Source organism: Geotrypetes seraphini, chromosome 15 (genome assembly GCF_902459505.1).
Source record: "Geotrypetes seraphini chromosome 15, aGeoSer1.1, whole genome shotgun sequence".
Classification (NCBI taxonomy): Eukaryota; Metazoa; Chordata; class Amphibia; order Gymnophiona; family Dermophiidae; genus Geotrypetes; species Geotrypetes seraphini.
In genome coordinates this window covers 13,270,133-13,291,410 of record NC_047098.1, presented here as the reverse complement: position 1 = coordinate 13,291,410, position 21,278 = coordinate 13,270,133, and the positions used below count along the sequence as shown (strand labels likewise).

Genomic DNA, 21,278 nt, shown 5'->3' with positions numbered 1-21,278 from the left:
CCCTACTGGTAACCCTAATCAGAACCTAACGCTTTCCCAGTTTGCACAAAACCAAATCTTGGGACTTTAAGTAGATCTGCAAAATTCCTGGGGTTGGTAGAATAGAATCTTGAAACTTGGGGGGGATTTTTCCGGGTGCTTCTGATCCTGACTGCCACTAATGGAAATAGGATTCTAGGCGAGATGGAATAGTGAATGCGATGGTGACAGTCTCCACCGCAGCAACTGAGCTCTCACCACTTCCATCATCTTAGGCAGACACCTGCCGTTCCTGTCCTCCTCAAGAAGGAAGGGACATGTCCATCCCCTATTCAGGTTGTATAAGTGAAGATCTGTAATTGCTATCTTATCATGAGACATACGAATGGCATTTTGTTCTGGAGTGACAACCAGTTATTGTGTGCACATCTTTATCCTACCGGAACAGTGACGTGGGAAAACCAGTCAGATTGTTAGAATCCTGCCAGAAAAGCCTTTCTCCTAGGACAAGCAGGATGAGTCAGCCACATATGGGTGTTGTCCCAACGGCTCCCAATTTGCGGATAAGCTCTCCAATAGCTCAGAGAGATTTTTTTTTTTTTTTTTCCTCTGAGCATGTGCCGTGCCCAGGCCCACTGGGCATGCCCGAGCCCTACCCATTTCCCCCTGCTTTCCTCCTAATCCCCAGTCTTTAGTTTCCGCCCGTTCCCATCGGTCAGATTTTCTACAGCTCTCCATTACAACTTTTCTGCTCATCACCTTGAAGATGCCTGAATCATCTAAAGAAATGACTGGGATGCAGGAGGAGGATGAAAACACTGGATCCTCATGAATTGTGCGCCCACTGATTGGATCCGGCGCTCGAGGTTTCCGTGTGGCTTGCATTGTGCGCACATGTCACCACGTGCACGCAAGCTAAGGAAGAGGGCACTAAGAGACTTCATGGAGAGAAGTGAGGCCCGAGAATCTTCCTCCAGCAGCCATCCTCATCGGATGACTATCCTGCTGTCCACGGAGAACCTACGTTACAGGTAAGTAACTACACTTTCTCCCAGCACCATCTAACACCCCAAATATACATTACATCTTTATTACGTACACTGTAGATCCAACTTACCGAGGAGACCTTTTTCCTTTTGCTAGCCATTCCTCCAAATCGGAATTTCAGGTTGACCATCTTCTTCCCTCTGCCCTTTTTTTTTACCTCCTTTGCTCCCTTGGCTTTCTTCCTTACACCTGGGCCTGCAAACCAATGAAAGAATGAAGTTCCACGCATAGCGCAGTATGTTCAGGGCATTTGTTCATTAGTGTATATTATTCTTAAATAGGTTTCATTGCATAAAATGGGACCTGTGGAAAAATGGTAGCACACTTTGGAAAATTTAGCTTTTTATATGCTACTGTTTTTAAATACACTTCTTTCTCCATGTTTGTGGGAGTTAGGGTCAAAGACGGCCAATGAATAGTGGCGTAGCAAGGGTGAGAGGCGCCCAGAGTGGTGGCGCCCCTCCCCCATCCTCTTCTCCACCCCCCCCCACCTCCACACGCTCCTTCCCCACTCCTCCTGCTGCGTACTCGCCACTTCCCTTACTCCGTACCTATGTAACATTCCTGGCACAAACAGCAACCCCCAAAAGCTGCTGTCATGCTGGTTTCTTCTACGGAGCAGTGGAGATCTTACCTAACTGCTTGTCGGGAGATGTATTGAACATAAGTGCAAGTTCACTTAAGCATGTTGCTATTTGCAGTTTGAACTGTGTTACTATAGCTTTCTAATATTTATCCACGGAGTTTTTTGACCAAGGATGTGTTTTTCTATGACAGTTTATTACTTGTCATAGTAGTTTCTTGGATGTTTTTCCTTGAAATACTGAGGTCTTTTTCTCCGTGTTAATTAACTTGCCTTTCTGCCTTCCGATATTAGCAGTTCTATTTTGAATATCTACTAGAGTTTTTGTTTTTCATTTTTTAATATTCAGCTTGTACATTTTTGTTAATTTGTCTGTTTCTATAACATAAAGTTCTATGACATCACAATGCAGGTGTAAAGAGCCTTAGCCTATAGGAAGAGGAGATGCAAATGTTAAGAGACTTAGCCAATAGGGAGAGGAGGAGATAGTGGATGCTGCAGTTGGGCCGTTTGGCCTTTATCCGCCAACATGTTTCTATGTTTCTATAACCATAAAGTTCTATGACATCACAATGCAGGTGTAAAGAGCCTTAGCCTATAGGAAGAGGAGATGCAAATGTTAAGAGCCTTAGCCAATAAGGAGAGAGATAATGGTTACTGCAGATGGGCATTTTTGTGCTACTTCAGCTTGTTTGCGGTGTTCTTTGCTCACATGTTTAAAGACAATAGACTGTTTTTAGTCCAATTCTTTATATGTGAGGTTGCAAACCATTTGACCCCTGAGGAAGGCATGTTCCCTGAAACACGGACCATGTAGGGTCCAGTTGGATTTTTATCACAGTCTTTTTTATCATTGTACTTTTTTAATTGAATTTTCATGGTTTTTTATATGTCAGTGTTTAATAAATTATCTCCAGAACATCTGTATCCACAGTTCTTTGTTTTTGTTTCCATCGGGAGAAGTGTATTATGCTTCCTCTCTGTTGAGGAACTGAAACTAATTTGGGAGCATGGTCGGGATTAAGGCACGATGCTGACAAAACAAAAATCCACTGCAGATGTGGATATGTAGAGGAATTATTTTTTTAGGTCAAGACCAAAAATTTACTGCCGCCCTTCCACCCTATTTACACAACCATAGTACGTTTTTTTAGCACTGGACGCAGAGGTAACAGGCACTCATAGGAATTCTATGAGTGTTGGAGCTGTTACTGCCATGGCCAGTGCTAAAAACCATGTTATGATTTTGTAAAAGAGGGGGGGGGGGTTTAGCTAACTAGACGGGAGAGACAACCCCGCAACTTCGAACTCTTGTGCCCCGAGACCTGAAGAGATCAATAGGATCAGGCAGTGGTATAGTAAAGAGGGGGTGGTCCACCCCGGGTGCCCCCCCCCCCTTTACATAGAGTTCCTATGAGCGTCGGGAGCAGCGTGGGGCATTCAGCGTAGCTCCCTGCGTTAAAAAAAATGAAACAGGAAGTTGCAACCGGAAACAGGAAGTAGATGTCTCGTTTTGAGGGAAAAAAATAAATGGTCATGTTATGCAAGAACCTAACAAGCTTGGGGAGTCTTGACTTTGGCGACTTCCTGTTTCCTGCAGCATCAAAAGAGGAGGGGAGTGGCTCAGCAGAGAATTTCTTTGGCTGGCAGGGCCACAACTTCCTAACCAGCAAAGAGGGTGGGGGAGAGAAGGAATGTGTTGTCCACCCCGCCCCCCCCCAATCCACTTTGAGCCCCTCCAAAATCAGAGGGCTAGGCTCCTTAAAGAACAGGTTACACAATTTCTCTCTCAATGTAGTTGATAGATTTACACACCCTGCTGCCAAGTTAACCATTTAGAGCCTTTAAATACCTTTGCCTTCCTTAGTTTTGGCTTTTCGTATTGGGAGAGCTTGCAGAGGCTGCTGGGAGCTGATGGAATAAGGGGATGTGATGGTGACGGTCTCCACAGCGGCCGCAACTGCGGCCGCAGCCGCAGCAGCCGAACTTCCTCTCAGCGGATTATTGGCGCTAAACTCCCGCCACTTGGCGCCCAGCACTGTCATCATCTTAGACATGGGGATTTTGGGATTCTTTTTGGCAATCAGGGGCCTAAAAGGGAAGAAAGCAGAGGGAGCAACTGAGGTCACTTTCGGATCTGCAGAGCATCAAGTCACTCCTTGAGCGCCATCAGAATCATTTCGCATTTGTTTGCGTCACCCAAATCTCCAGAGAATTCACAGGAATCTATTTTGGGATAATAAAGAGAGCATGTGAAAATTTGGTAGGAATAAAAGATGAGATACACAGAGGATGCTTTGCAGTAGGGCAGGGGTAGGGAACTCCAGTCCTCGAGAGCCGTATTCCAGTCGGGTTTTCAGGATTTCCCCCATGAATATGCATTGAAAGTAGTGCATGCAAATAGATCTCATGCATATTCATGGGGGAAATCCTGAAAACCCGACTGGAATACAACTCTCGAGGACCGGAGTTCCCTACCCCTGGTCTATGGACATGTTAGAGCAGGGGTAGGGAACTCCAGTCCTCGAGAGCCGTATTCCAGTAGGGTTTTCAGGATTTCCCCCATGAATATGCATTGAAAGCAGTGCATGCAAATAGATCTCATGCATATTCATGGGGGAAATCCTGAAAACCCGACTGGAATACAGCTCTCGAGGACCGGAGTTCCCTACCCCTGGTCTATGGACATGTTAGAGCAGGGGTAGGGAACTCCAGTCCTCGAGAGCCGTATTCCAGTAGGGTTTTCAGGATTTCCCCCATGAATATGCATTGAAAGCAGTGCATGCAAATAGATCTCATGCATATTCATGGGGGAAATCCTGAAAACCCAACTGGAATACGGCTCTCGAGGACCAGAGTTCCCTACCCCTGCAGTAGAGCACAAAGTGTTAACAGCGGAGATTTAGATTGGGGTCTGTGGTATCATAACAGGTAGGGGAAATAAGTCCAGTTCTCTTTGGAATTGTGCTGTCATTTGCAATTGCCGTACTCTTATTCCCCCCCCCCTTTTTTTACTAAACCGCGATAGCGTTTTTTAGCGCAGGGAGCCGCGCTGATTGCTCCGCGCAGCTCCCAACGCTCATAGTTCCTATGAGCATCGGGAGCTGCATGCCGCATTCAGAACGGCTCCCTGTGCTAAAACAACGCTATCGCGGTTTAGTAAAAGGCGGGGTTATTTATTTATTTTTTTAAAATTTCTAGTCCGCCTATCAACTAGGCCAGGGTAGGCAATTCCAGTCCTCAAGAGCCGGAGCCAGATCAGGTTTTCAGGATATCCACTATGAATATGTATGAGATGGATTTGCATGCACTGCCTCCTTGAGATGTAAATCTATCTCATGCATATTTATTGTGGACATCCTGAAAACCTGACCTGGCTCTGGCTCTCGAGGACCGGAATTGCCTACCCCTGAGCTAGGCGGATTACAAGTTCACATACATAATATAAAAGACATACTTTAAAAAAATGTACAAATTCCAACATCTACGCACAATTGAAAATCATGTTAAAAATCAGTGCCCCAGATCAATTTTGGTCATTTTGAGAGAACTACCAATATCTTCTTACTCGTAAAAAGCTTGAACAAATAGCTGGGTTTTTAACAATTTTTGGAAGGATCCAAATTCAGAACACAACCTCAATGAGCCCTTGATTGCATTCCAAAGCCTTGGCCCAGCCACCGAGATCGCTGCTATCCAGGTCTTTTTATGGTGCGCATCGTGAGTTTATTCATGGGACAGTCTCATTGGTGTTGGTGAGCGTAGCTCGCGTTTTGGCACGTATCATAGGTACCTTGGTGCTTTCCCCATTTTCTTTTCGTTATTCTGTTCGGATACATGTAAATAGCTAGTCACGTACAGTACACAAGGACCAACACCAACTGCATATACTGCGGCAGGACTCGCTCATCCACTCCTACTCTAGCTGGGATCTTTTTCTGGCATTTTTTTATTACATCACATGCAATTATTTTTTCTCAGGTTAGCCATTCTTTATTTCCATCACCCTATCTTATCGGTGACCCGTCAAAAGCGTACAGGACTTTGGCGTGCTGACAATCCCACAGTGACATTTGCGCGCAGGTCAAATGCACGCTGCCAATTCTGCCGTTCCCATTTGCACTCTGTGGGTGTGTGGGAGGAACCCCCCACTACACTTAGAAGTGTTCACGCTCCCACTGGGGGGGGGGAAGAAACCCTCCCCCCACTACACTGAACACTCCCAAAGACTGAAAAAGGGAAGAACGGGAGTGAACATAAGAACATAAGAGATGCCGCTGCTGGGTCAGACCAGTGGCTCACGCAGTGGCCCTTTTAGTCAAAGACCAGCGCTCTGAGACTAGCCCTACCAGCGTACGTCCTTGTTCAATAGGAACTTGTCTAACTTTGTCTTGAATCCCTGGAGAGTGTTTTCCCCTATGACAGACTCCGGAATAGCGTTCCAGATTTCCACCACTCTCTGGGTGAAGAAGAACTTCCTTACATTGAATCCCTGGAAGGTGTTTTCCTCTATAACAGCCTCTGGAAGAGCGTTCCAGTTCTCTACCACTCTCTGGGTGAAGAAGAACTTCCTTACGTTCGTACAGAATCTATCCCCTTTTAATTTTAGAGAGTTCCCTCTCGTTCTCCCTACCTTCGAGAGGGTGAACAACCTGTCTTTATCAACTAAGTCTATCCCCTTCAGTACCTTGAATGTTTTGATCATGTCCCGTTTCAGTCTCTTCTTTTCAAGGGAGAAGAAGCCCAGTTTCTCTCATTGTTATTCATGTATGATACAGCTAAAAGGGGCTTACAGAAGGGCACGCTCAGCCATCCCATTCTGTGCTACTCTCATGCTAAAAAATTAATATTAATGTTTAAATGCTGGAGTGGGTGGGTCAGGGGGCAGAGATTAGGAATGTTTTGCACTAATCGGTTAGCACACACGTGAGCCCTTACTGCATACAAAAGCGGTGTTGGTAACTGTTCATGCATTAACGGGAAACCTAATGCATGGCCACGGAACGACATGTGCAATCGGGTGCCAAGGCCACTTTTTACCACAGGTTAATAAAAGGTCCGCTAAATAAATAAATAACGAGCAGTGACGTAGCGAGGGCGAGAGGTTTCTACCGCAGCCCGGCGTGCTAAATCCCCCGTCGCTGCTCTGAGGCTCATAGGAATTCTATAAGTGTCAGAGCATTTAGCGCTCCAGGCCACGGTAGAAATTTCTACTGCAGCTTCGTAAAAAAGGTGGGGCAGATAAATGAAAATAAAATATCTTTTGAGTAGTCGAGTATAATTAATCCAGGTGCTTCGGATGTAATTTAGAGAACATTTTTCTCAGTTTATTCTTTTTCCTGTATTTCTTCTCCAGGATTTACTCCTTGCTCTTTTCCTTCTCTCTCCCCTCCCCCCTTGTATGTGGACTAATGTTTGTGATCCAAACTGGGCTTATATGTCCATTTAGGGATTATTTTGTTTTCTAGATAAGAGTTACATTTGCTAATGGGTCACGATATTGCCTTGATTTTTGTTACAAATTTACACTGGCTTTTACAAAGCTGAGGTAGAGGTTTCTACCACGGGCCGGCGAGGTAAGTACTCCGACGTTCAAAGAATTCCTATGAGCGCTGGAGCATTTATCACGCCGGCCCACGGAAAAAACCTCTGCCACGGCTTTGTATAAGGAGTCCTTATTTGGAAAATATTTGCTTAAATAAATAATTTTTTAAAAAAAGAGAAGAACATTGTTGCCATGTGCACCCTTACTCTGTTTGGGTTTTAAAAAGGAACTCTTCCCCAATCTGTGCCTATGGAAAAATATGTGTATTTTCCACCTTCTTCCATGGTCTCATGTCAGGTCTGCTGTCTGGATTAGTACGAAGCATATGACAAATGATATAGGACCATGTTATGTAAGACCTGATTTACTGGAATAGTTGTATCCGTTCTAAATCTGGCTCACGCTGGCGTTTCTCTGTCACATGGCCAAAATAATTTTACCTTCAGTACTTAATAGGTAGCTCTGTTATGGGATTATTACAGCGATTCCAGTAGAGGAAAAGAGATAAACACATGCCACTTAGGTTATTGGGTTTACACATAATTTCTCACTGGCAACATTATGTTAATCCTATTACCTATCAATGTGGTACATAAAATTCATGTGATGGAACAACTGCTTTGGTGCTAAACTCATTCTAATTAAATGTATTTGCACAATTAAAAAAAAAAAAAAAAAGTTAATTATTCAAAATTAAAGAAAGATATTAACAGAGTAAATTTATCCTGGAATAAGCATGCAGAAACAGAGTATCTGTGGGGTTTCGTACTGCATTATAGGGACCCTTTTGCTAAAGTGTGCAAAAGCTCGCAGTGGACGCATTTTAGCGTGGGTTCTTTACCACGCAGTTATCACAGATTTTGCACCACACTTTTTGAGGGCTTTCCCACTTTTTCTTTCTGTGGGTCACACTCTGATATTCTTATTGGCCTGCACAGCACCGAATCTCTGTTACTTGGACTGACGTCTAAAATAAGACATCAACTCTGCAGAGGCAAACGATCGATACTGCTTCCATTTGACATCTCCGCAGGGTTTGATGCAGTTGACCACTCTCTCTTACTTTTCAAATTAAATGAACTTGGAGTACAGGCTACAGAACTACAATGGTTTTCACTATTCTTTTTTTTCAGTTCCAAAATTTTTTATTGAAATTTTATATAATAAACATACATACAAACAGGAGAGAATATAAATTCAGTACTCCCCTGAATTTTGTGGGGGGTTCCGTTCAAGGTCAAAAGGCAGGAGAGGGCAGCTGGAGAGGTAGGAGAAGGAAGCTGGAGTGCCAGAAGGCGAAGAAAATCACTCGCAGTCTGCTCCGACCGCCTCTTCCTGTAGTAACGTCGGGCTACACCAATCAGGAGCTGCTTTGACACGCAGCTCTTGATTGGTGTAGCCCGACTTTACTACAGGAAGAGGCGGTCGGAGCAGACCGCGAATGAGCGAGTCCGCAATTCGCGAACCGCGAATTCGCGGGGGGAACACTGTACTCATGAAATTTCTAAGAAGAACTATCCTCAAACTCCGTTTGCAGAGAGTGAAAAACCATACATACATTCACACCTACACTATTTCACTATTCTTAAAAAAATAGAGCACATGAAATTTGGAACGATGACAAGAGATCCCAACGATGGAAGGCCAACTGCGGTGTGAACATTTCACGAGGCTCAAAAGAAGACAAAAGAGGCGGCCTGTGATGTTCAATCTGTTTATTCACTGTTAAGACCCGGTGAATAAACAGATTGGGCATCACAGGTCGCCTCATTTGTCTTCTTTTGTTGTACCTTGAGGAGGTAGAACCTCCTGTGTTCGTGTTATCGTTCCACAAGATTCACCGCTATCACTTGCGCTATTTAACATCTATCTAAGAGCACTGGGGAATAACCTATTCTTGACCCAGGATCACATCTTCTCTTACACAGATGATATCTTCATTCTCATGTATAGTCAAAGAATCCTTCAATAGTACCCTAAATTACCTGAAAAATTCAATTGACGATCCTAAGTGCATGGACGATAAGAAAATTCTTCGAAAGTACTGGGAGTTACATTAGACTTTGTCCAGGTTTTGAAAAGCTTTCCTTCGGGCAGGAGAGCATCCGTGCATGCGCGGATCCAACGCAATGTCGTCATGATTTGGAGGAGGCTTTTCAAAACCCAGACAAAAGTGCCGTGTTTGGAAAAACCGTCCAGACCCCCAGACATGTTCTCAAACCGAGGACATGGCTGAGGAAATCCGGACAGCTGGTAACCCTAACTTTGCTGCTCCACTGATTTGCAAGGATGTCTCTGTGGTCATTTGTCTGAAAATGATACTAATCAGATGCTCTAGTGCCTGGCTTTTTAATATTTATAATTTGGACTTGTCACTTTAGAAAATTAGTCTTCTTTGTAGATGTCTTCTGTGCAAACACATCCATCTTAGAGCCATTTTTGAAAGGGAATCTTAGACGTTTTTCCTGTTTGAAAATGGCTCTCAAATGTAAGGGTAAGTGACGTGCTCAAGATCACAAGGAGAGTGGGAGAAGTGTGGTTCAAAGCTTTACTTCCCTAGTTTTCAGTAGGTTGCTTTAACCAGTAAGCTCCTCTTCTGCTCTCAGTTAATTTTAGAGAGATTGACAGGAAATAGGAAGTGACATTAATGATGGTGGGACATAGCAGAGAGAAACCGCCAGGACCAGCAGCCAAATTTAAAATGCTGTAGGTGCCGAGGACACAGGTAAGGTATACTGGGGAGGGATGGGGTTGAGAGATAGGATGACAAATGCTGGGACCTCAAGGAGAAGAAAGGGATGATGCCACTGCTTGGTGGACCCATTTCCCAGACTTGGGGGGAGGGGAAGGAGGGGTTGGAAGCTATGGGATGACAATTTCATAAAGATATTTTCCATGGGTACCTTCAGAAAAACCTGAAAGCTTCCCCCACAGTGCATTTATAATTTAAGTTTCCATACTAATTAAATAGGGAAGAAAACAATTTCACTCAAGTTTTGTATTCACTAAAATTCAATGGTGAGCACCAGCAAAATACGCTTCAAATTCATTTCTGAGAAAGCTACATAGTATATGCTGGAAATATAGAGTGGCCAAACCATGAGTAATTTGAACATTATGTTCTCATACCTGAGAAACTGACTAAAAGCCTTGTAATTAGTCAGAGTATGGTAATCCTCTTCTGAGAAGATATAATCTACATTGTCCAGACCCCATTCTTGCATCAACTGAGCTGACGTTTTGGGTTCCTTCAACAAAAATAAAAACATTCAATAGTTTCACACATTAAAAACTGCTTCACATAATGACTACACAGAATCTTTCAGCTGAGTAAAAGCAGACACACACCGTGATACATCTGCTGCTGGCTGCATAGTCTGTGTTGAAAGAGAGATGGCGAACAGTTCCTTAACCATAACTGATTAATCAAGTCTTGGGTTTGCAAACCCCTCACCCCCCCCCCCCCCAACTGCATTCTGGACACTGCCCTATTGAAACGTAGGAATATCAGTCCCAAAATGCAGTGGAGCTGGGAATTAGAAAATTAAGACAGCATCTAGCTTTACGGAAAGGCTCGTAAAGCCTGGCTTGAATTAAGTTTTCCAAGTTTATTTAAAATTTTCTATCCCGCCCTAGGGAAAACGTTCAAAGGGGCTAACAATCCAAAACAGTGGCATCCAACCCTATCTTGGAGGACCACCAGCCAGTCAGGTTTTCTGGAAAGCCCTAATGAATATGCATGCCTGTCACCTCCATTATATGCAAATTTCTCTCATGCATATTCATTAGGGCTATCCAGAAAGCCTGACTGGCTGGTGGTCCTGGATGTAGCCCTTCAGCTCAAATGAGCCTGGGGGTGGCAGCTTATTAAGGATGAACAGGTATGTGGTGGAATGGGCAAACATGAAATAAAAAAAATAGCCACTAAACTTTCTTACCATTTTTTCAGGATTTTACTAGTTAGGAAAAATATACTACAACATAAGGACTTAATCCAAGAGCAGGTGAGAAGGTTTTATGAGTGGCTATATAAAACTAAAACTGGATAAACCAGAATACAAAACCAGGTAGACAAAGATGGGATATAATATTGATCTGAAAAAAAACCCTCATGTGTTTTGTGCTGTGGTTACTGGAAACAAGAAAAAAGCAGGAACTGTTCATCCTCCAGAACAGGGTTGGGAACCACTGATCTAAAACATATTTAAAATGCACAATATACAAAAAATATAATCAACACATAATACAAAACATAAATAAAAAATATACAAAAATTAACATCAATAATATTCTCTTGTCTTCCAAGATCCTCACCAGTGGCGTACCTAGCATATGTGACACCCGAGGCCCATCATTTTTTGACACTTCCCCCCATCTATATGAAAAATATGATTTTTAGTAACAATCCACATATCGCACAAGAGTGTACCTAGGAAAAGGCAGCATCTTAAACACTGCAGTGAGCACTAGAACACCAACACATACATTGTAAAACTAAACAAGCCAGATCCCGCACAGTCAATTGATTCTGCAGTCAATGCCAACTGAAGACTATGTTCTTTTCATACACACAGAACAGAAATACACCCTCGCCCAATATGGAATAATAACAAACTAAAAATAGAAATATGTAGACAAAAGTTAAACTGAACCGCCAAGAAACCAGACTCTGCATACAATGCAACACCACAACACCACAAAAACAGTAACACATGTCCTCTAATACTGTGCAAAATATAAAGACAGTAAATTTGAAAAAACTGATGCATAACAATCACCACTTTACAAATTAACAAATAAAAATAAAACAAATAATGAGAAATAAGAAAATACCATTTTATTGGACTAATCCATTTTTCAATTAGCTTTCAGAGGACAAATCTTTCTTCAGAACAGTACTGTTATGGTATCCTGTCCTGACCTGAGGAAAAGAGTTTAGTCAAAAAAATTGCCTTATTTCCATTTCCTATTTATAAAATTTTATCAATAGTTACAATACTACTTGATTCTAAGTAAAGCAACAAAAAAATCTTTCTACCTTTTGTCGTTTCTGCTTTAATCATCTTCTCTTTGCTCTCTTCTTTCTATACAGCGTTTGTCCTCTCTCCCTTCCATGCAACATCTGCCCTCTCTTTGCCCCTTCCACCCAGCTTATGCCCTCTCTCTCTCTCTCTCTCTCTACCTCTTCCATCTACTGTCCAGCCTCTCTCTGCCCCTTGCATCCACTGTTCACCCTCTCTCTGTTCCATATGGTATCTTCCCTCTTTCTATGTCCCTTCAATAAACTGGATATCCTGTGCTCTTTCTCTCCTTTGTACATGATTCATTTTGGCTTCACCCCATCCCCTCTGCTCAAGCATCTCTCTCTTCTCCTTTCCTTCCTTCCTTCCCACTCCACCCCATGGTCTGGCATCTCTATCTCCTTCCCTTCTCTCCCCCCATGCCCTGGCATCTCCCTCCTATCTCTCCCTCTGGCACCTCCTCTCCTTTCTTTCCCTCTGGTCTGGCATTTTGTCTCCTTTAGTTTCTCTTCCTTCCCCCCCATGCCCTGGCATCTCTCTCCTCTCCTTCCGTCTCCCCATTATCTAGCATCTCTTCTCCTTCCTTTCTCTCCTTCCTTCCACCTGGTCTGGCATCTGCCTCCTCCCCCTCCCCCTGACATCTTTCCCCCCCCATGGTCTGGTAGCTCCTTTCCTTTCCTCTACTTCCATAGTCTTGGCATCTCTTTCCTCTCCCCTCCCTGGTGTTCCTTCTCCCCTCTCTCTCCCCAATTGGGTGCAGCAGCAGCACTTCTCTCTTGCCCCCTCCCCATTTGGTTGCAGCAGCAGCATCTCTCTTCCCCCTCCCCCCCTTGGGTGCAGCAACAGCATCTCTCTTCCCCCTCCCCCTCTTGGGTGCAACAGCAGCAGCATTTCTCTTCCCATTGGCGGAGTCGCAAGCTTCCCTCCATCGCTGACCTCTTGCTGCTCTTCCTTGCTTCGGGCCTTCCTCGTTGCCGGGTCCTGTCTTCGCGGAAACAGAAAGTAGGCAGGACCTGGCAGCCAGGAAGGCCCGAAGCAAGGAAGAGCAGCAAGACAAGTTTTAACTTCCCTCCATCACTGACCTGTCTCCCTTAGCTTTCCTCCGTCGCTGATCTTAGCCCTAGCGAACTCATGCTCCGGGGCTCAAACGTGTGTGTGCCGACTTCTCTTCTCCTTCCCCCTCTGGAACGTAACTTCCGGTTTCAGAAGGAAGAGAAGGGAAGCTGGCCCGCACGCCTTAAAGCCCCGAAGCATGAGTTCACTACGGGCTAAGGTGGTAAATCGCCAAGCCGGTGAGAGGTGGGGGGTGTTTTTTAAAAAAAATGTTGAGCAATGGCAGGATTCACGATAGATGGCAGCCGGGCGATCATCTAAATTAGCCGGGCGCAGCGCCCGGCTAAAAGGCCCTAGGGCAGTGGTAGGCAAACTCATTAGTCAAAAGAGCCAAAATCAGCAGTACAACGATTAAGATTTTTTTTGAGAGCCATACCCCGTGTACGCAGAGAAAATGTTAATTATCATTTATATTCCGCAGGTTTTCAAAGAGGTCAAGGCAGATGACTTTATGTAATGTCACCTCAGTAACAACTATACAAAAATAGACAAATATACCCCCTCCCTTTTTACTAAACCACGATAGCAGTTTTTAGTGCAGGGAGCTGCGCTGAATGCCCCATGCTGCTCTTGACGCTCATAAGCTCCCTGCGCTAAAAACCACTATCGCGGTTTAGTAAAAGGGGCCCATAGTGCAAAATATAGACAGCATATATAAATTATCAAAACGGACACATTTTGATCACTAAATTGAAAATAAAATCATTTTTCCTACCTTTGTTTGGTAATTTCATCAGTCTCTGGTTGCACTTTATTCTTCTGACTGTTCATCCAATATTTCTTCCCTTCTTTCAGCCTCCTGTATGCTTCCTTGCCTCCAGACCTCATTCCCTCCCCCAACTTTTTCTTTGTTTCACCCTGCCCCCTTCTTTCTTTCTCTCTCCATGCCCCCTTTCTTTCTGTATGCCTTTCTCTCTCTCTGTGCCCCATTTCTTTCTTTCTTTCACCCTGCCCCCTTCTTTCTTTCTCTCTCCATGCCCCCTTTCTTTCTTTATGTCTGTCTTTCTCTCTCTCTCTCTCCGTACCCCATTTTTTTCTTTTTCTTTGTTTCACCCTGCCCCCTTTCTTTCTTTCTGGCTCCCTATCCCCCCCCCCACTTTCTTCCTTTCTCCCTGCCCTCCCCTCCCCCACGCCACTGCCATTGGGAAAATGCTGCCACCGTCGCTGGGGAATAGGCTGCCACTGCCGCCATCGGGAACAGGCTGGCGCCGAGTTCTCCCTGCTTCTCTTCCCCGCGGGGCCGACCAACTCTCATCACCCAACGTCAATTCTAACGTCACAGAGGACGTTCCGGGCCAGCCAGGCAGCGATTGGTTGGCCCAGAAGGTCCTCTCCGACGTCAGAATTGACATCAGGTGACGAGAGTTGGTCGGCCCCGAAGGGAAGAGCAGGGAGAACTCGGCGCCGGCCTGTTCCCGATGGCAGCAGTGGCACTCAAGTGACTAAAGAGCTGCAGTTTGCCAGCCTAGGGAGAACACTGGAGGGTGGCAGTGGGGCGTGCACCCGGGGCGGACCGCCCCCCCTTTGGTACGCCACTGATCCTCACAGTGCTACCCGTTATACCTGAGAATAAGCATCAGAAAAAGATAAGTCTTTAAGTTTTCCTTAATCTTGTCCACTGAGGTTATAATTTTAAGTGCCAATGGTATCGAATTCCAATATTTAGGATTGTTTACAGCAAAACTTGCATCTCTTACATGTTCATGTGCAATTGCTTATTTAAAAATCTCAAGTTCCTACCCGCTACGTATGGATTCAGCAAACATGCTAGATATAATGGTACATCTGCTCTCAATACCTTGAATGGCATGGAATGTTGCTACTCTTTGGGGTTCCGGAATCTTTTGTTGTTCTTTGGGATTCTGGAACCTTGGTCTGAATGGAGTGTTGCTACTCTTTGGGTTTTGGCCAGGTACTAGTGACCTGGACTGGCCACATGAGAACGGTCTACTGAGCTTTATGGACCATTGGTCTGACCCAGTATATGCTATTCTTATGTTCTTATGAATGTTGTAAGAAGCAGTTTATACACAATTCGGTATCTTACAGGAAGCCAGCAAGCGTTTTTCATGAATGAGGATATATGATCAAATTTACGGAGGTTGTGGATCACTCTAATACAGGGGTGTCAAGGTCCCTCCTCGAGAGCCGCAATCCAGTCGGGTTTTCAGGATTTCCCCAATGAATATGCATGAGATCTATTAGCATACAACGAAAGCAGTGCATGCAAATAGATCTCATGCATATTCATTGGGGAAATCCTGAAAACCCGACTGGACTGCGGCCTTCAAGGAGGGACTTTGACATCCCTGCTCTAATAGCTGTGTTCTGTAGGGCAGCACTAGTGCAGAAACGAAACCTAAAAGGCTGAAAATTGCTAGAGGCTGGGGCTTTAGATCAGCTCATGGATGTGGGAACCTCTGGCTGTTTTTATATTCATGTGATCTAGTAATACAATGCATGATCTCCAATCATGTTTGCAGTTCTGATTTGTGGTGAAAGTGGAAGGAGTAACACAGGGCTATAATGGAATTGGCAAAACTGTTTTATACAAGACTGTCATAAGAACATTTAAAAAATGACATACTTGCTCAGGGCAAAGGTGCATTCCAACACTAGCCAATCCAGGTTACAAATGACTGGCATGATGCCAAAGAGTAGATCCATTCCTTGTTTTATACTCCCAGTAATAATTAGCACTGTTCCCTCTAAGCCAGTGTACCGCAAACCTTTTTACTCGGTGGCACAGTAAACTCCAGACCGTGGCTGGAGGGCACCCGGAAATGTGCGCACATCAACGTGATGACATCACACGCTTAACCCCATTCATAATTTGATAGATCTCAATCATATTGCCTCCAGCTATTTTTTTGTCCAAACTGATGAGCCCTAATATGTTTCGGCCCTCTTTTACAAAGGCACGCTAAGTGTTTTAGCGCGGATTTAGCGCACGCTAAAAAGCATAGCGCACCTTTGTAAAAGAAGGGGTTAGACTTTCTCCATATGAGAGCTGTTTCACCCTCTTTCCATTTTCATCTTCCTTCTCTGAACCTTTTCTCTAATTCCTGTCTCTTTCAAGATGAGGTGACCAGAACTGCAAGTAATGCTCAAACTGCACCCACGAGATTTGACCCAAGCCATAATGCGAACAATATGATAGGCCAAGTAGTTATTTACAAAACTCAAGAGCCCTGCAAAATTCACGTTTATGTGTACAAAGAAGTAACTGTACAAAATGCTTTAACTCATTGATAGGGTGATACAGACTGGTTCGAAAGCATAGCATTCAATGCAGCCATCTAAATCAGTGTTTCTCAACCTTTTTAAGCCAAGTACCCCCTAAGCCTAACAAATACTAACCGAGTACCCCCGCCCAAACTCCGCCCCCATAATAATAATACTAATTGTAATGCAATTTCTTCTATCCATTTTTCATATACACACAATATAATCTTATTAATACATAATGGTAACTACAAAATTAAAAAAAAAAAAAACAACAAAAAGCACACGGTACACAGAGAAAATGTTATCATTTATATTTGGGGGGGTTTCAAAGAGGTCAAGGCAGATGATTGAAAATAAAATCATTTTTCCTACCTTTGTTGTCCGGTGATGAGTCTCTGGTTGCACTTCCTTCTGACTGTGCATCCAATATTGAAAATGCCCCTCTATATCTTTTTTGAGGTGAGGTGATTGGAGCTCAGTGCTCAAACTACAGTCACACCATGCATTGAGATAGAGGCATTGATTTGTTAACGCTCCATCCTTTTCTGAATAATTCCTATCATCCTATTTGGTTTTTACATTTTCACATGCTGAGCTAAGGATTTCTACATATTGTCCACAATGACCCAAGATCCTTAACCTGGATGGTGACTCCTTATATGGAGCCCAACATAATATGTCAATAGCTAGGATTATTTTTTCCTGTCTGCATCACATTGCACTTATCCACATTAAATTGAATCTGCCATTTAGATGACCAGTTCTCCAGCCTTGCAAGATCCTCCTACAATTCCTCAGAATTCCTTCATACTTTAACTCTGAGAGATGTAGTTATCAATGCTGACTAACCATTAAGATGTGCAGATAATAAAAACGGGTTTTGGACGTATTTCTAAATGACTTAGGCCTTCATAGTGCCGCTGAACGACCAAAGCTAAATGGGGCGTTTCAGGAAGAGTGTCGAGGGCGGGAGTTGGGCGGGACGTGGGCCGGCTTAGACTTAGTTGTACAGCATGTATAACCGAAAGTTATAGAGGCTGGGATCGACGGAACTTGGACGCTGTGACTTAGACCATGTTTTACATGGTCTAAGTCACAACCCAAAAAAACTCTGTGGAGTGACGATGTTCCCAAATGGACTTTATTTGAAAGTATCAAAGTTCTAAAGGTACACTAAAATCATCCACATAAAATAATTCCTTTCCATTGCAAATGCAAGCAGTGTCTCACTTCCGGTTCACCACACAATTGTTTCCCACGTACTCACCTTTATAGGACCCCCAGGGACCCCTGAAGAAGACTTTTTGTCGAAATCGCATTTAGACACACTATCGAAAAGGCCCCTCCACGTCTCCTTTACCATTTCTTCCTAGTCTTCTGACAAGTCTATCAAGAGGGACTTTGTCAAAAGTCTTTTGAAAATCCAGATTTATTATATCAACTGGATCATCTTTAAGAACATAAGAATAGCCTTACTGGGTCAGACCAATGGTCCATCAAGCCCAGTGTAGCCCGTTCTCATGGTGGCCAATCCAGGTCCCTAGTACCTGGCCAAAACCCAAGGAGTAGCAACATTCCATTTAGAATCCTAAAGAATAGCAAGATTCCGGAATCCCAAAGAGTAACAAAAGATTCCAGAATCTCAAAGAGCAGCAACATTCTAGAACCCCAAAGAGTAGCAACATTCCATGCTACCGATCCAGGGCAAGCAGTGGCTTCCCCCATGTCTTTCTCAATAACAGACTATGGACTTTTCCTCCAGGAATTTGTCCAAACCTTTCTTAAAAGCTATCCACTCTTACCATAACCTCAGGCAATGAGTTCCAGAACTTAACTATTCTCTGAGTGAAAAATAAATTTCCTCCTATTGTTTAAAAAAAGGGAAAAAAATCTAGTGCGAGCTATAATGTAAAAACTGAATGAAAGTTTCTGCTTCATCATGAAAATAACACAACATGAAACAACAAATGCCATTAAACTTTTTGTGTTATTTCAAATGAAAGCACATCCCTGACTGACTCTAGATCAGTGGATTTCAACACAGTCCTCTAGGCATACCTAGCCACAATGAAAATCATGAAATTGATTCGCATACAATGGAGGCGGTGCATGTAAATTTATCTCATGCATATGCATTGTGGATATTCCGACCATCTGGGTATGTAGCGAGGACTGAATTGAAAGCCACTGATCTACAGACTCATTTTTGTTACCTATATGTAGCTCGGTGCAAAGAAGGTGCTTTGTAAACCAATTTACAAAACTGTGCAAGAGGTTTTTAGTCCCGGACAGCGCGCTGAATTCTCTGTGCTGCTCCGTCAGTCATAGAGTTCCTACGAGCGTTGGGAGCGGCGCAGAACATTCAGCGTGCCGGCTGGCACTAAAAGCCTCTTGCCCGGTTTTGTTTAAGGAAGGCTTAATTATTATTTTAGTATGTAAGATCCTCACTTAACCCCCTCCCCCTTTTATCAAGCTGCGCTAGAGGTTTTTAGCGCAGGCTGGAAAGGTAAGTGCTCTAACACACCTAGGAATTCTGAGCCTTGGAGCATTTACCGTGCCAGCTTGCGCTAAAAACCTCTAATGCAGCTTGATAAAAGGAGCCCTTTGATAGCTTTTCCCGGGAATGCCCAAGAGGCCATGAAGTAATCATTTCAGTTACCTTTACACCTCCATCTTCATTATCGTCCTCTTCTTCCTCTTTCTTTTTTCGTTTAGATTTTTTCTCTCTCTTTTCCTTAAGCTTTTTCTTCTTCTTTTTATTGGGGGAATAGTCACTTCCTTCACTCTCTGATTTTTCCTCCATTTCCTCTTCATTTTCTGACACTTCCTCATCACTTCCCTAAAACATAAATACATCCAATAAGAGCATTCACAGAGTATATGAATCGCTCTCCTCATCTCCAAACCCCTATATTCCTATTTCAGAATTAGTACACAAGAAAATTCATAGGAATTTTCCCGATTATTTGTTCCCCTGCCTACCCTGGTACCACCACTCTGTAGTTTTATATATAAGCTGCTGCCTTTAAAGATGAATATCCAGAATGCATCTGATGAGTAACCTTGTCAATCTTGGCATAATTCTATATGGCGCTAAAATTTGCATATGGAAATTTGGCTATGTGCAATTTAATTGAATAACAAGTCAATTAATATCAATAACTGAACACTAATAATTATGTTAACTGGCATAAATTAAAATTTAGTCAAAAAATACAGGGGAAATTCCAATAACTGATTATTTCAGTGCAAAAACTGGGTAAAAGATATAAGGTCAAATGTCACAGCAAGACAAAACCCAGTAAAATGATTCACAAAAACTTTCAAAAGAAACCGATATTGTGTTGACAAAATGAATGCTCAGAGACCTGACGACCAAATGGGGAACACCCCCATGTTAAAGCATTCTTCTTATAAACTGTTATATTTTGAAAGAAAACTGTGGTTCTGAAAGTATAATATAATGTAAATTATTGCAAGTAAACTTTTATCTCGCAAAAGACTCTTGGGTCCCGACACGGACCATGTTTCGCAGGCCGCTTCAGGAAACCCGACTCAGAACCTCAAATTAGTTAAAACAACTTCAGTCTCTTGAAAATATAATCTCAAATTTTCACAGCAATGATTCTCGGCACTCTTAACGCTTCCAAAAAATTAAAATGGATGCACTTTTAGGCACCGGGATCCACGCATAAATATATCTCTTGCATGGTTGTAGATAATATTTTGACAACCAGACTGCCTTAGGGTTCTCCAAGGACTGGGTTGAAAAACTCTGATCTATAGACAAACACAGTTACCCCCAAAGACCTGGCCTGGATTTAGTCATAGACATCTGCCTAGGATACCAAATTTTGAAGGTACCAAATACCAGACCAGGGCATGGTTCTTCAGTAATTGGAATCACTTACAGTATATCCACTCACTAACCTCTGCTTTCTGAGATCTGCAGTCTGTTCTTGGCTATGTGTACCAAATTTCTAATCTGTTCCTAGGAAAAACAAACATTTCAGTGGACACCCCTAATCCATAACTGTTGGTTTGCAGTGCCCAGGAGCCTCACTAGTCTCTCCATGAAGGACTTCAAATTACACCTAGCAATAGCTGGAGTCCCACCTTCCCCCTCTTGCCAGCAATAGAATTTATAGTCAGCGAGTTGGCAGGAATGAAGCTTCTAGGTACACAACGGACTCACGAGATGAAAGAAGCTCTGTCACAGATGCCAACAAGGGAAGTAAATGTGGCACTCACTGCTACGAATCTGGAACAGTGGTATTCCTAGAAGATCAGGTTAGAAATTAGAATTCTGGGCATCAAGGAGCTGAAAGGAACCTGAAGTAGGTCAATGTTTCTTTATGACTATGTCCCTGCTGAACAGTGGAACATTTTAGGAGGTAATTACTAGAGAATGACACGGTGACAAAATTCATCACCGTTCCTGTCCCCGCGGATAACCGCGGGAAATAATCCCATGTCATTTTTTAGTGTCTATTTCAGCCTCAGTCCTTCTACACCAGCATTCTTCAAAGCAAAGCTTGCGGGTCAGTGGTTGTGGCCATTCATATTCTGATTCTTATGTGAGCCAAGGATAATGAAGCCATTGTGACATCACTGATGTGATTGGCTCTTAGGCACTGGTGGAATGAGGCATTATGACATCACAATCTCTGCTCTGGAATGTTGCTATTCAACCTCAATCCTTCTACACCAGCATTCTTCAAAGCAAAGCTTGCGGGTCAGTGGTTGTGGCCATTCATACTCT

The 21,278-nt window shown here is 43.4% G+C and overlaps 1 protein-coding gene across 10 annotated transcripts in view; it reads right to left on the bottom strand.

The window, feature by feature from the left end:
- The window catches only part of CHD5 (chromodomain helicase DNA binding protein 5), a 244,062-nt gene that overhangs the window by 158,153 nt on the left and 64,631 nt on the right, over positions 1-21,278 (bottom strand). For 8 of the 10 annotated variants that reach the window (XM_033922353.1, XM_033922357.1, XM_033922351.1 and 5 more), the window contains exons 3-6: positions 19,176-19,355; positions 10,284-10,402; positions 3,462-3,700; positions 1,097-1,221 (exon numbers count right to left, since the gene is read on the bottom strand). In XM_033922353.1, coding sequence (XP_033778244.1) covers positions 1,097-1,221; positions 3,462-3,700; positions 10,284-10,402; positions 19,176-19,355 — 663 coding nt within the window. The remainder of the gene's footprint in view (positions 1-1,096; positions 1,222-3,461; positions 3,701-10,283; positions 10,403-19,175; positions 19,356-21,278) is intronic. The other 2 variants (XM_033922361.1, XM_033922360.1) reach the window with 1 other exon arrangement.